The following is a 15,589-nucleotide window of genomic DNA, read 5'->3' as shown; positions in this document are numbered from 1 at the left end:
ATTGGTGGGATATAGAAGGAAGGTTAAAAGAAAAAAACGGTTTTAATGTAAGTTTTATTAATTGTTGGATTTGATAAGTAAAATGTTTTAAAAGTTGTAAAAGAAGTTATGTAAGTAGATTTAATATCGAAGCAAAAAGGTATCCAAGGAATTGATAAAAAATAACGTACACGAGTAATAGAGAAACCCCAATATTATGATTTTAATTTTGATAATATGTTATATGTTCATTTTATGAATATTTTCATTCTCCATTTATGTTATATTTTATTTTTTATTTTTTCTATGAATGCATATGAATTTTTTTTAAAACAAACAGTATTTTAGTTAGTTTATTATAATGTTCACATATATGTGTATAAAAAATTATTACATCAACGTAATATTTATATTGAATCATTCTGACCATCTTATTAATTCCATCACAATAATGGTATTAAGATCAAATATTACTTACAAATAAAGACTCGTTTAAATATATGGGATATCCCCCCAAATTTTAGCACATAGATGATGTGTATGTTTGTAAACAAAACAGGGTGATAAGTATTAAAGGAATATGACAAATAAAAGATCTTCATAAGTTATAACAATTCTATTTGTAGTGTTCAAAAAATTAATACATGTAGATGCATTATAATATTAAAAGACAAAAAAAAATATATAAACTTTTTAAAAACGGAAAAATATGTTTTATGATGGTAATTTAAAGCGGACTTTATGCATGGAAATAAATATTTTTATTAATATAAATCTTCTAATATCATGGTGGTGAAAATATATGTTTATTTATGAAATGACAAACAATCTAAAGGTTTTCCAATAATAGTTCTTTGTTAAATGGAACCATGTTCATCATTCTAAGAAAAAATGCATAAATGGATGATTATATAAAATGTTTAAATTTGTTGCAAATTATAAATATGTACACTTATTTAAAACCATATTTTTTTAACAATTGTTGAAATAAAGTATTATATTATTAAAATATGTATACCGTTCATAGAGTCGATATAGGTGACATAAATATGGTTCTTTCTTTTTTCAACAATGTATCCACTTAAGTTAACATAGCTTTTTTTTATTTTTCCATTTCTAATCTCATCTTCAGAATCAACTTCAGCTTGGAATAAATTTGCACTTTCTACTATTGTATTTTCAAAATATTTTTTATTTTTACGGTTGTGATCAATTATATTTGCTGAAGCCATGACAATTATAGTTTTGTTTTCTGATATCTACAAAAATAATAAAAGTGTATTTGAATAATACGAAAAATATGATTTATAACGAAGTAGAAAAAGAAAGTTTTGCTTACTTTAAATTTTGCAGCTATAGCATAAAAATATTTATGACGAGCCCACGGAAGTTTTTTCCAACGTTGTTGTATCATTACTAAATTTGGAGTATACACACGAACAATTTTTCCTAAAAACATATTATAAAATTGCATAGATATAATTCAAAAATTATGAGTTTGAATATATGGAAAACAATAAATAGTATCATATAGCAATAGGAATAATAAATCACGAAATTTCGAATAAATAGTAACAATAATATGTTAATTCGACTAATTATTTATGTTTTGTATACTTTTAGCCGAGCTTCCATACACAAATTTGCTATGATCGGGATCCCAAAACTTGTTTATTAATTCATTATACTAATGGAAGTAAAGAAAAATAAATATTATAATTATTTTTTAATTTCAATTTGGTTTATAACTTTTAATGTTGTTCGTTAATTGATACCTTATTCAGATCATCAACTATATATTCAATTTTTTGAATTTTTGTATGGTTTTTATGTTTTTTTTTATAATGAACCATCTGTTGAGAATAATTTACACAACACTTTTTATAACCATTTGTAGCATGATGTTCTAATTGTTTTAAAGCGTCATTCATAAAGTTGCACGCATTTCTAGATTCATTGCGATTGGTACATAGTAGGTGTTTGTTTTGTTTAAATATTTCTTCTGAACTATCATTGATAAAAATGAACATATTTGTAATGTGTACAAAAATAAAGTTATTGTATTTATAGCATTGTTGCAAAGACATACATTTAATATTTTCATAATGAAATATGTAATATATATATTGCAGTATTTTCTTACGTAGAATAAATTTTTTTTGATTTGTGTTTTTTATCTTTTTTTGATTTGTGTTTTGTATCTTTTTTTGGAACAAGCTCAGTTGCAAGGGTTTTATTATTCACATATAGGGGGATGATTAAAAGAAAAAAAACAATTTGAATATAAAATTTATTCATTTTGGAACTTTAAAACAAAATATTAAAATATATATTATTATTTTTTTAATTAAAAATTAACTCAGAAATTTTGGGATGTGTAATTAAAATTGAAGCAAAGAATTTTCTCCAATAAAGTATAAAAACTATTATTTAAACGGTAAATGTGTTCTTTTATCAGATTTATAAGTTTAATATATTTTTTATTTAAATAATTCAACCACAAAACGACATCAATAACGGAAGTTTTCATAAATAATGAATATCAAAAATAACTTTAATTATATAAATGATATGTTTAATATATGGCATTATGAATACACAAATTTTATATTTTTATAATTTATCAAACTAAATTTAAAGTTTATAAAGCAGTTCATTACGTATGGAAATACACATATACTTACATTAGTAAATAAAAGATCATAGTAATATTATATTAATTAATTTAGTATGAGAAATGCAGTTAATTCTCTATATTACTAATACTACTATAATAACAACATTTTTTACTTCATAATGATAAAATTTATATTATGGTAATTACACATTTGTGATTTTTTATCACTTTTAATACAAATTTTACTAAATAAGACTTTTCTAGCAAAATTGTTAATTTTATAAAAATTATTTATTGGTATTAATATTGATGGCTATGCTTTTTGTAAATGAATACAAATTATAATTTTCCTTTTAATAATAAAACAAAGTATAAAGTTAAAAAAAATACAAATAAAATATGAAGTAAAATATGAAATAAAACGTGAAATAAAATATGAAATAAAATAATGAAACATAAAGTTGTAAAGTCAAGAAATATATAATGTAATTAATTTGTTTTTTAATTATAATATTCTTAATGGGTGGGTGTTAATTTTTTATGGGTCAAGGTTATGTTTGTGATTGATGTTTGATGATTGATTGTTTGTGGTTCTGGGATATTGTAATTACATTTTTTATAATTAAATTTTTTATAATTACATTTTTTATAATTAATTTTTTTATAATTAAATATATTTATGATTGCGTATGCTAAATCTGGAGATGATGTGTAAATATACAACGAAAAAAGGGGTAGTGTGGTTAATATGAAATAGGTAATTAATATGAAATAGGTGGTTAATATGAAATAGGTAATTAATATGAAATAGGTGGTTAATATGAAATAGGTAATTAATATGAAATAGGTAATTAATATGAAATAGGTGGTTAATATGAAATAGGTGATCAATATGAAATAGGTGATAATATTTGTTTGATAAAGTATAATATATAGATTTAAAATGATTAAAATAATATATTAGATATACAAATATTGGTTATATATGACAATTGCCTATTATATAAAACTTGTTAATGAGGGGCTATATTGAATTATCCACATTATAATATACAATGGATTTGTTTGTTCGATGAAAAATTTTATTTAGTAAAAGTTATTTTGATTTAAATTATATTACGGGAATATATGTTGTAATAATAGGATTATATGTGAGGGTGGGTATGAATTATAAGATGATTCATTTGTAACAATTGTCTACAATATAATATACCTTCATATTAATATGTGTGTTTTTAAGATTAATTAAACAGATCACTAATATATAATAGGTAGTGATAAAATATCGACCGAAGTCCAACAACACAACGATATCTATAAAAGACGTTTTATGCATCTAACATTTTTAATAATAAAATAAAAATCGAACTATATATACAATATTTTTTAAGTTTTAATTGTAGCTACTATTCTTTCGTATTAATAGAAGTTGCATTATATACGTTAATTTATTTATCATAAGGTATACTAACATATTAATCACTATTAATTTTTAAACTCCATAGTTTTAAGGTATAAATAAATTGGAAATATATTACATTTAAAATAGTTAATATAATTGCATATAAGAATGTTAATAAAATATAATGTTATAGTTTGTGCTAATAATTATAAATAATATGATATATAGAATATCGCTATTGTTCTAATATAGTAAAATATTATACCAATTACTAATATTGAAATATGTTAAATTTGGAAATATATACAATTATATATTAATGCAAAATATACAGAAAAAGTATGTAATAATTAATTTGAAATAATATTTTTATTAGGTTATTATATACATACAAATTCACAAATATATAATTTAAATATATTGTTATTGCGAAATAATATGTTCCAAAATAGTTAATTTAAAACAACAAAATACGGAAATATTCTACATTGGTTTAAAGGATTTTTATTGAGTGCACTAATTGTTCCGTTGTACTATACAGTGATATACCATTAGTAACAACAATAATAATATTAGATTAATATATTATGTTCATTTGGTACACTATATGGATATAAATTCATTATATATTATTAAAGGTGTGATCAGATTAAATTGTATGTATACAATATAAAATGAAATATTATAACATTTATTTAAGTATGCTTTAATGTGATAATATTAGACTACCAGTACCAAGCAAAATAATATTAATAATTCTAAGTCATTTTTAATTTATACATGAATTAAAAACTTTAATGGTAGAAAATATAAGAAATAATTAAACTGTGTAGAATAGGTAAATCTTTATGGCTACATCCTTGTCTTAAAAAAACATACGTCCCTTATCTCTCCTATCTAAAAGGACAATATAATAACTCATAGTTTTCTATTACACTTATATTTCATCAATACTTATTTATGTGTTATATATTTAACATTTACTAAGTATTATTTTAAAAACGACTTACATATAAAAACTTATTTAAGCTTATAAATACGTGTTCAGTGCTAATTACCACTTTAACGGTGGAAAAATATGGAAAACATTATAAAATTACTAAATAAAGAATACTTCTAAATTGGAATATATAAGAATGAAAATAAAGTTATAGAACTTATTAAAATTAATTATGAATTTATATACATTCATTAAAAACAATATAAATTTATATAATTTGCATATAGATGTAAGTAAAATAACTTAATTTGGAAATACTATATTTTTAATAAAACTGTGGTTTATTGTATTAGAAACAAGTATGTAAATATTTAATATATTTAAAAAAATGACTATTTATATACTTTAAGGATTATAGTAATGATAGGATTTTGCATTTTTTATATTTATACGGTATTTAATTTTTTGAAGGACAATCATCAAAACATAAGATATAAATATATACCTTTTCTATGTTCAAACATACTTTAAATTCTTTATAGAAAGATATCCATTTTTATAATAAAGATATACCAAATATTAGTAAGAATAACATTTTTTGCATAATATCCATCATATCTATATTTAATAAAAATTGTATTAAGCAATTCTCTATTTAAGGTAACTTAGCTAATTAGCATAAACACTAATAAAACCTTTTTTTAGTAATAACATTATTTTATTATTCTATATTAATTTAATTATTGAAAAACATATAATATATTTAACTACAGACAGCTGTTATATATTGGGTTAAAGTATTTATGTCACATATTGGTGGCATTGTATATAAAACAGCATGAGTTTATTCAATTTATAAATAAAAAATAAAATCCCATTATAATGAGTGTTGAAGTGGTATATAATTTTTTAATAATAATAATTTCCTTTACATTTTTTAATATTTTATTACATAAATATCATTAAACTTTATTTTAATAATTCGCGTTTTTATTAATTGTTTTTAAATGTTTTCTTAGTGTAAAAGGTTCGAGAGTATAAGGAAATGGTTATCTTATGAAGTGATTGTAGGAATTCATAAAAATTTTGATGAAAATTTGAATAAATATTGTGATAAAGGATCATGTGATGATCCTTTCGAAAAAGTTAACGCTGGATGTTTATATTTGTTTGATGAGTTCTTTGGGGGTTTTACCCCGTTTAATTCTGTTGCAAATAGAAACATCAATATTGTTGATTACATTTTGATATGGTTAGGGTATATGTTAAACCTTACCATAGCTAAAGACAATGGCAGTATAGAGACTTTTTATAATACATATATAAATAATGATCGGAGGTATAACACCAAAATAAAAGATGTTACTGGTTATCATACTTATAATGATCTTATATATATAAAAGAAGATTTGATGAGTATTGATATTAAAACTATGTCTAAATTTTATGATGCATTTATATTATTATGTGACATTTGTACTGGGGTTGATGAAAACAGCTCAAATTGCGGTAATTATTTAGAAAAAGCTAAAAAGTTTGTTGAAATATATGATGAATTTAATGAAGATTATTATAATGGTAGAGACAGCCCCTATAATCAATTATTATCTACATTATCAGATGATTATTATAATTTAAAAAGTATATGTTATGATTTTCCATTACTTCCAACATATTCACGAAAATATGTAATAAAAAGCACACTAATTCCAATTGCATTTATATTTGTTGCAGTATCAATTTTCTTGGGAATTGCATATAAGGTAAATAATAAGTCAATTAAGCAATATATTCAGCACTGATTAATTTGTGAATATAAATAAATTATACATTTTTTAAAATTTTTATATTAGTATTCGTCACTTGGATTTCGGAAACGATTTCAAAAGCAATGTTTAAGAGAAAGAATAAAAAATATAAAGAAGAAACTGATCATTAATAAATTATTCTGAATATGACGATTGATGTATTTTAAGAAACTGTCTATTTCGAAGTAATTTTTGCATAATTTTTATATAGTTTTTATGTTATGGAACCCATATTCGGGTTAGGGCTAAGTATTATATTTCATTTAATTTTTTATAATTTAAACACTAATTTAATATATGTATCATCCCGTATGTTTAATTTCGAGATGAAGTTAAAAATATGTACTCCCAAAGGAGCATTACCATTAATATGAAAAAGGCTACATCACATTTGTTCATAAGTTATAATATATATAATTAAGTGTTAATATATATTTAATATGATTAAAATAAAATATCTATATTACATATATTAATTCATATTATGTTATATCATAATTGCCTATATAAAAGTTAATATGTTGTTATATTGAATTATTCATGACACAATATGTTTCTTTATTTGGTGAAATATTTTATTTAGTAAAACTTATTATTTGCATCATATTTATTTTAATTTAAATCGTATTTTTATAACCGAACAGTATAATAATTTTATTATCAGAGTATAATTATAATTCGATTCATATTAATGATTATATTTTTAATGTTAATTAAGTACACTAATAATGCATAATAGATAATCATAAAATATAGATTCATAAATATCGATCGATAATCGACAATACAACATTATCTATAAAATATTATTATGCATCTAAGATTTTTTTAATTTTTAATTGTAGTTACTATTATCTTCTTGTATTAATAGAAGTTGCTTCATACGCTTTAATTTATTTATTATAAGGTATAATAATAGATTAATCACTATTAATTTGTAAACTTTATAGTTTTGAGGTATAAATAATTATATTTTAAAATAGTTAAAAAATAAAATATAAATATATTAATAAAGTTTAATATTATAGATATGATGCATTATTATACACCTATAAATATAATATAATAAATTAATCTACTAGTAACTAATATTGAAATATTGTTTTATTGTGAAACCTTCATATAATTAAACATTAATATTAATTTTATCGAAAAGACATAATAATACATTATATATTTGTTAATGATCCAATTTGGAAATTTTAGTTTTATATTCTAAAAATATGGATTAATGGAGAAAGGGTTAATTACTTAATTAATATTAAATATCATTTTATTATTCAATATTATATTATCATAGTTTTTTGTAGAATTAATAAAATATAGAATTTTTAGTAAATTATTTGAATTTATATACATTGATAACTATAACAATAAAATATATGTGATAAAAATGAACTATGTAAAACATTTAGAAAATATTTATTTAAATTTATATATTAAAATAGCAATATATCTTATCTCTCTCCTCTTAAAGGTAATATAACAACCTAATTAAACATAGTTTTCCATTATACTTTAAAATTTGCACCAATACTTATTTATGTATTAATATTTAATATTTTCTAAGTATGGTTTTAAAAACAATCTACATATAAAAACTTATTTAAGCTTATAAATACGGGTTCAGTGTTAATTGGTGTTTTAACAGTGGAAAAAATGGAAAAATATATTATAAAATTACCCAATAAGGTATATTGTAATAAATATAAAGTTATTTAACGCACTAAATTTCTTTTTTATATATCTATATTCATTAAAACAATATACATTTATGTATTTTGCATAGAAAATGGAACAATTCAAGTTATTTTGTAAGTGTTATAATTTTAGAAAAGAATATATTATATATTATAAGAAACAAATATATAAAAATTTAATCTATCTTACTAAATAACTATTTATATACTTTTAAGGATAATAATAATAGCTTTCTTAAATTTTTATATTTGTTCATTATTTAAGTTTTAGGGGGTTGCTTATGTTCTATATTAAAGCATATGTATAAGTATATATTTTTTAAATTCATTATAAAAGTATATCCATTTTATAATAAAGTTATACCAAATGTTAGTTAGAATAGTATTTTTTGTATAAAATGTATTAAGAAACCCTATATTTAAGTTAATTTAGCTAAATGTCATAAAATAAGTATAATATGATTTTAGTAATACTACTATATTATTATTTTATATGAAGTTAAAATTAAGAATATATTTAACAAAATATAATTGGTATGTAAAGAACTTAAGTAAATACAATATATATAAATAACATCATCCCACATAATCTCCAAATTATAACGGAATTTCATTATAATGTCTATTAAGCTGGTATATAACCTTTTTCTTACATTATTTGGATGTTGCATTAACTATAAATTATATTAATTTTCATTTTAGTAACATTTATATTAATACATTCTTTTGTTTAATTCGTAAAATATATTCGTAGTGTGATGTAATTAACTTGATGGATCATGGTATTTTCTTCGATCAAATTTCTCAAAATTATACGTTAAAAGGAAGTTTTACCAATCAGCATTGTCCTAACCAAAACTGTGATAATGACGACAAAAAAATTAGTTCTGCCTTTATAGCATTCCTAAATTACTTTAATGGTACTGGTATTGATAAGAATTTAGATAGTGATAAAATTGCTGAATACGCTATTTTATGGTTAGGTCACAAACTGAATCAAAAAACACAAAATGGAACCACCAAATTAAACGATTTTTATACCAAACAAATAAAAACAAATAGTAAATATGAGGAAAATATATTTAAGAGTAATAGGATTAAAAAGAATGATATAGAAAACAAAATAGAATCGATGAATATCGATATTAAAGATATATTTAATTTTTATGAAGTATTTAAATTATTATGTAAGATGGGTGATGAACTTGATAAAAACAAAGGGCAATGCAATATATGTTTAAAAAGTGCTGGAGAATTTTATAAAAAATATGAAAATGTTAAAAATGGTTTAGATATTGATAAAGGAAGTTCTTATTTACAACTATTGTTTAGTTTATCAAAAGATTATGACAAATTTAAAGAGAAATATAAAACAGTATGTGGTGATACCGAATCCCTTGAAACTTGTTTACGAAGTTCAGTGACAAAAAGTCCAGTGAAAGAATGTTCAGTGAAAGAAATTCCAGTGACAGAATGTCCAGTGAAAGAATGTCCAGTGACAAAAAGTATATTAATTCCAATTGCAATTATATTTGTTGTAGCATCATTTTTTTTTGGAATTTCTTATAAGGTAAATAATAAGGAATTTAAATAAAAATACTATATATATGTAAACATTAACGAACAATCGTACGCTTCTTAACATTTTATATTAGTATTCGTTATTTGGATTTCGGAAACGATCTCAAAAACAAAATTTAAGAGAAAAGCTAAAAAAATAAAGAAGAAAATGGATAATTAATATAAGATTCGAAGAGTAATGACTATCTTAGGAATAATAATAATGATTGATATATTTTAAGAAATTGTTTATTTCGAAGTAATTTTTACATAATTTTTATATAGTTTTTATGCTGTGGGACCCATATTCGGGTTAGGGCTAAGTATTATATCTCATTTAATTTTTTATAATTTGAACACTAATTAAATATATGACCATTCACATATGTTTAATCACGCGATAAAGCCTAAATATGCAACCAAAAAAGGGGTATTAGCATTAATATGAAAAGGGTCACATAAAATTTTTTCATAAATTATAATATATATAATTTAGTGTTCATATCGATTTAATATGATTAAAAAAATGTCTATATTGGATATATTAATTCATATTATGATATATCATAATTATTTATTATATAAGCTTGTTAATCATAACTATATTGAATTATGCATGTCATAATATGTTTCTTTATTTTATGAAAATTTTATTTAGTAAAACTTATAACTTGTATCATTTGTTTTAATTTAAATCATATTTTGATAACCGAACAGTATAATAATATTATATATCAGAGTATAAATTATAATTAGATTTGTTTGGAACAATTGCCTACATTACAATATATATTCGGATTAATATATGTGTTTTTAACATTAATTAAACATATTACCAATGTATAATAGATAATCATAAAATATAGATGTATGGTATATCGATCGATATTCGATAACACAACGTTATCTATAAAAGGCATTTTATGCATCTAACATTTTTAATAATCAATAAAAATATACATATTAATAAAAAATTATATTATAGATATATGTATATTATCCTTTTAACTTTCGATTATACATAGTTTCATTTTATGCTAAAGTTTTAAGTTTAAATAATAGAGATACTTATATATACATTAATTTATTTACTATAAAGGTATAACATTAGATTAATCAGTATTCATTTTTTAAATTTATAGTTTTGAAGTATATATAAATTAGAAATATATTATATTTAAAATAGTTAAAAAAATATAAATATATTAATAATATTTAATATCATATTTTGTTATAATAATTATAAATAATATGATATATAGAATAGCGTTATTATTATATATCTATGCATATAATTTAATAAAATGCTCTAGTAATAACTAATATTGAAATATTGTTTTATTGTGGAAACTTCTTATAATTAAATACTAATATTAATTTTATAGAAAAGGCAAATAATAATTAATTTAATTTGAACTAATATTATTTTTATTAGGTTATCATATATAAATTAATAAATATGTATTATAAATATATCGTTTTACGAGATAGTATATATGTTCTAAAATGTTATACTTTAAACAATGAAACACGGAAATATTATATTTGATTCAAAATATTTGTATTAAGTGGGTTAATTATTCCGTTTCACTATACAGTGATATATTAGCAAAATAACAATAGTAATAATAATAGATAAAGTATTAAATAGGAAAAAGTCATTAAATTCATTTGATTCGAATATGTTGATATATATGATTAAACTTGTAATAATATTAAAATTATATGCATAAAACATCAAATGAAATATTATAATTTTGGGTTAGTATTTTTTTAATGTGCTAATATTAGAATTAACACTACCAAGTAAAATAATATTAATAATTCTATAGTTCCCTTAAAATATAGTTTATTATAAAATATAAAAGCAAACTATATATTTAGAAAATAATTATAAACCATTTTTAATATATACATGAATTGAAAGTTTTAATGGTAGAAACTATAAGGAATAATTAAACTATGTATAATAGGTGAGTCTTATATGGGTATAGTTTTGTCCTAAAAAATGATACTTCTCTTATCTCTCTCTTCTCGGCGTGCAATAAACAACCTAATTACGTAGTTTCCTATTATACTTTAAAATTTGCATAATAGTTATTTATATATTAATATTTAATATTTACTAAGTATTATTTTAAAAAACATTTACATTTTAAGGCTTATTTAAACTTATAAATAGCTTAATAAATACGGGTTCGATGTTAACTGTCGTTTTGAACCGAGGGAAAGATGTGCAAAATATATTATAAAATTATTCAATAAAGAATAGTTTTAAATTGGAATATATAGGAATAAAAATAAAGTTATTTAATAAATTAAAATTATTTTTTAATTTATTTATATTAAATAATAATAATATTAAAATTGTATAATTTGGATAGAAAATGGAGCATGGAACTTAATTTGAAAATACTATAATTTTAATAAAACAGTGGTATATAATATTAAAAACAAGTATATAAAAATTTAATATATTTTAATAAGTGACTATTTATATATTTTTAAGGATTCTAATAACAACTTTTTTAATTTTTTGATTCATACAGTATTAAGTTTTAGGTCATTGCTTATGTTCTATATTAAAACATATGTTTAAGTATATATTTTTTAAATTCATTATAAAATTCCTTAATATTTTATAATAAAATTAATTATGTATAATATTATTAGTAATATTGATTTTATGCATAAATTTTATTATATATACATATGATTAAATATGCATTAAATCAACCATAATTTAAGGCAATTTAGCAAATGTCAATAATAGTAAATATAATATTCCTTTATTAATATTATTGTATTATTATTCCATATTAATTTTAAATTATTATTAAATTTTCAATGTTTTTAATACGATAAATGTAATATAAGAGGCTCATTTACAGAACCTCTTTTGTCAGTATATATATTTTATATAAAAACAATATGATACTAATCTATAGATTAAGAACAAAATTCTATTACAATGGGGGATCTAAAAATGGTAAATAATTTTATTTTAAAATAAAATATGGCTATCCTTTATTTTATTGTGTTTAATTTGTTTACAAATCACATTAAATTTTATTCAATAAATTTTGTATTAATACATATTTTTATTAATTTAAATATACTTTTTCTCAGTGTGAGTTATTTCTTGAAGCGGATAATTTTTTTAAAGGTAATGTTTCCACACATAGGCAAATTACCAATTCCGCAGAATTCCGTGATTATTGCACTAATCAAAGAAAGTGTACAACTAAGATTGAAAGTATTGCTGGTTTGTTCGAGGCTTTATCTATGAAGCTTTACGATAAAGACAACAAGTATTCTGATTATATTATGCTGTGGTTAGCTAATAAATTATTTGATGCAATCAAAGAGAAAGACAAAGACAATGCTAGTAAAATTACTTTAAGTTCAGCTTATGACAAATATTTAAAGAAACATATGGCTAATTTTAAATATTGGAATAGTTTATATAATCTAAGGGGTTTGAAAGATGGTAATCTTAGGCATTTGCGTGAATTGTATACGTTACTTGGCTATATATGTAATACAATTGTAGATTATAAAAAAAACGGTGCCCTAAGTAAGACTCTTTCTCACAATTCTACCTATTGTTTTAATCAATATATATCCCTTTACAAGGCTTATCCTGAATGTGATTCATATCTATATCTATTGAACAAATTAAAAAAAATATATGATGACATTAGAACTTCTGCTATTGAGAATAATTCTAGTATTAAGAATTTCGATAAACGCTTTCGAGAACTTAAAGTGCCTGGTGTAAATGATTCATATTCTATGAAAACATTTAAAACATTTAACTTCAGTGCTCCAGCGTGTAAAGTAAAAACTACAAATAATATTCCGACTGTTCGAAAAGCACCAATAAAACATACAACCATACCAAACATTAAAATTCAAGGGGGGGGTCAAAGTAGTCAAAAAGTTACCCCTAAAAATAAAGATGATAATTTAAACGGTTCAGGATCTGAATCTCAACATAATCAAAGCATTAAATTGCCAAAACTTGACAATTCTTTATTAAAAGATGAGCCTCAATCCTTAAAGGGTGGCAGTGATGGTCCAGGTATTCAAAAAAGTCCAACTGGTCAAGAAAATCTAACTGGTAAAGGTCTAACTGGTAAAGAAGGTCTAACTGGTAAAGAAGGTCTAACTGGTAAAGAAATTTCAACTGACCAAGAAAATCCAAGTGGTCATAAAATTTCAAATGATCAAGAAAGTCCAGATAATGGTAAAATAGATCAAAGCAATGAGTTAGAAACTAATCAAGGTAAGACACAAATGTCTCAAAGCCCAAAAGGAAATCACGATGGTTTTGATTTTCCAAATTTAGAAGAATATGAGAATTTACTTAAAACCTATATTGAAGAATACAAAAAATCTATTACTACTTCACTTAATGATATTCGAAGACATTTATACGAGGAGGTATGGCCTACTTTACATCAGACTTATAATACTTATGCAGATTATTATAATAATTTTGATATAATGGAATATCTTAAAGGAATGCAAGGAAATGAACCACAAAAAATTGAAACATTAAAGGATAAGCTACCAAGTAAAGAGAATGGAGAAGGACATATCCCTCCTTTACCAGATAACGGAACATCAGATTCCGAAAAACAAAAAGCACAAGATACACAAACACAAATGTCAGGTGACCAAGGAAATCATAATTTACAAGAATCACTTTCTCCACCAGAAAATGGCTCAACAAGTAGTGAACAAGAAAAAAATCCAGATGCTCCCTCTAAGGAACAACTTCAATCACCAGAGGGTTATACCAATATAATTCCTAGTATTGATGTTGAAACAAGAGCCATTAGAGTCGATGTAGAAAAAGGCACATATGAAATAGGATTTCCAGGAAATTTATTTAAAGGATACAACATAGTTGCATATTTAATTACAGTTATTTCAATACTCGTTATTTTAGCATTTATGTATAAGGTAATATAAAGAAAATTAAAAAATATGTATTACTACATATTTTGTGTATGGATAAAAAACAAATAACTATATATTTTTACTATTTTTATGTTAGTATTTCGCATTTGGGCGGAGAAAAAAGGCGAAAAAAAAAAAAAACATGAAAAAGGTTTTAAAATTGTGTGATGAAAATAATACCGAAATGTTGCAATACATTCATTGAAAATAACCAATGGGATAATTATAAATTGAGGTGAAAGATAAGATAATGATATTATTAAGTATATAGAAACATATAGAGGAAGATCATATGGCAGGGTTCTGAGTTATATTTTTATTTAATTTTTTATAATTTGATAATATTTATTTGTCTATGAAAGTTTACTAAATGTTATTATAATAGAAAAAATAATTTAAATATATATAGTAATACATTATAAAAAATAAAAATATATACATATCATATTCCAAAATTTCAAGGGTTCAGGGTTAGGGAGGGTTATATTGAATTATATATATCATAATATGTTCATTTTATGAATATTTTTATTTAACAAAACCGCTTATTTTTATTCTACATTTATGTTTTATTTAATACTATAATTTCCGAACGGGATGTTACAATTGTAAGAA

At 21.5% G+C, this 15,589-nt stretch overlaps 4 protein-coding genes across 4 annotated transcripts; 3 read left to right on the top strand and 1 right to left on the bottom strand.

Annotated features, from left to right (window-relative positions):
• Nucleotides 1-836: 836 nt before the first annotated feature.
• Nucleotides 837-2,277, bottom strand: PY17X_1100009 (fam-a protein; the record flags this gene model as incomplete). Its single annotated transcript, XM_022956172.2, has 6 exons — nt 837-860; nt 1,050-1,238; nt 1,319-1,428; nt 1,597-1,666; nt 1,755-1,986; nt 2,123-2,277. 6 exons carry the CDS (start codon nt 2,275-2,277, stop codon nt 837-839), a joined length of 780 nt encoding a protein of 259 aa, XP_022810680.2.
• Nucleotides 2,278-5,820: 3,543 nt separating this feature from the next.
• PY17X_1100007 (PIR protein) lies at nt 5,821-6,890 on the top strand (the record flags this gene model as incomplete). The annotated part of the gene is made up of 3 exons (XM_022955625.1): nt 5,821-5,835; nt 5,958-6,701; nt 6,792-6,890. 3 exons carry the CDS (start codon nt 5,821-5,823, stop codon nt 6,888-6,890), a joined length of 858 nt encoding a protein of 285 aa, XP_022810886.1.
• Nucleotides 6,891-9,064: 2,174 nt separating this feature from the next.
• Nucleotides 9,065-10,167, top strand: PY17X_1100005 (PIR protein; the record flags this gene model as incomplete). Its single annotated transcript, XM_022955634.1, has 3 exons — nt 9,065-9,079; nt 9,201-10,016; nt 10,102-10,167. The coding sequence occupies 3 exons, from the start codon at nt 9,065-9,067 to the stop codon at nt 10,165-10,167; spliced, it is 897 nt and encodes a 298-aa protein (XP_022810887.1).
• A 2,810-nt stretch (nt 10,168-12,977) lies between these two features.
• Nucleotides 12,978-15,179, top strand: PY17X_1100003 (PIR protein; the record flags this gene model as incomplete). The annotated part of the gene is made up of 3 exons (XM_022955640.2): nt 12,978-12,995; nt 13,136-14,977; nt 15,072-15,179. 3 exons carry the CDS (start codon nt 12,978-12,980, stop codon nt 15,177-15,179), a joined length of 1,968 nt encoding a protein of 655 aa, XP_022810888.2.
• Nucleotides 15,180-15,589: the final 410 nt, after the last annotated feature.

Source organism: Plasmodium yoelii (assembly GCF_900002385.2).
Source record: "Plasmodium yoelii strain 17X genome assembly, chromosome: 11".
Lineage (NCBI taxonomy): Eukaryota > Apicomplexa > Aconoidasida > Haemosporida > Plasmodiidae > Plasmodium > Plasmodium yoelii.
This window is presented reverse-complemented; position numbering and strand designations above follow the sequence as displayed.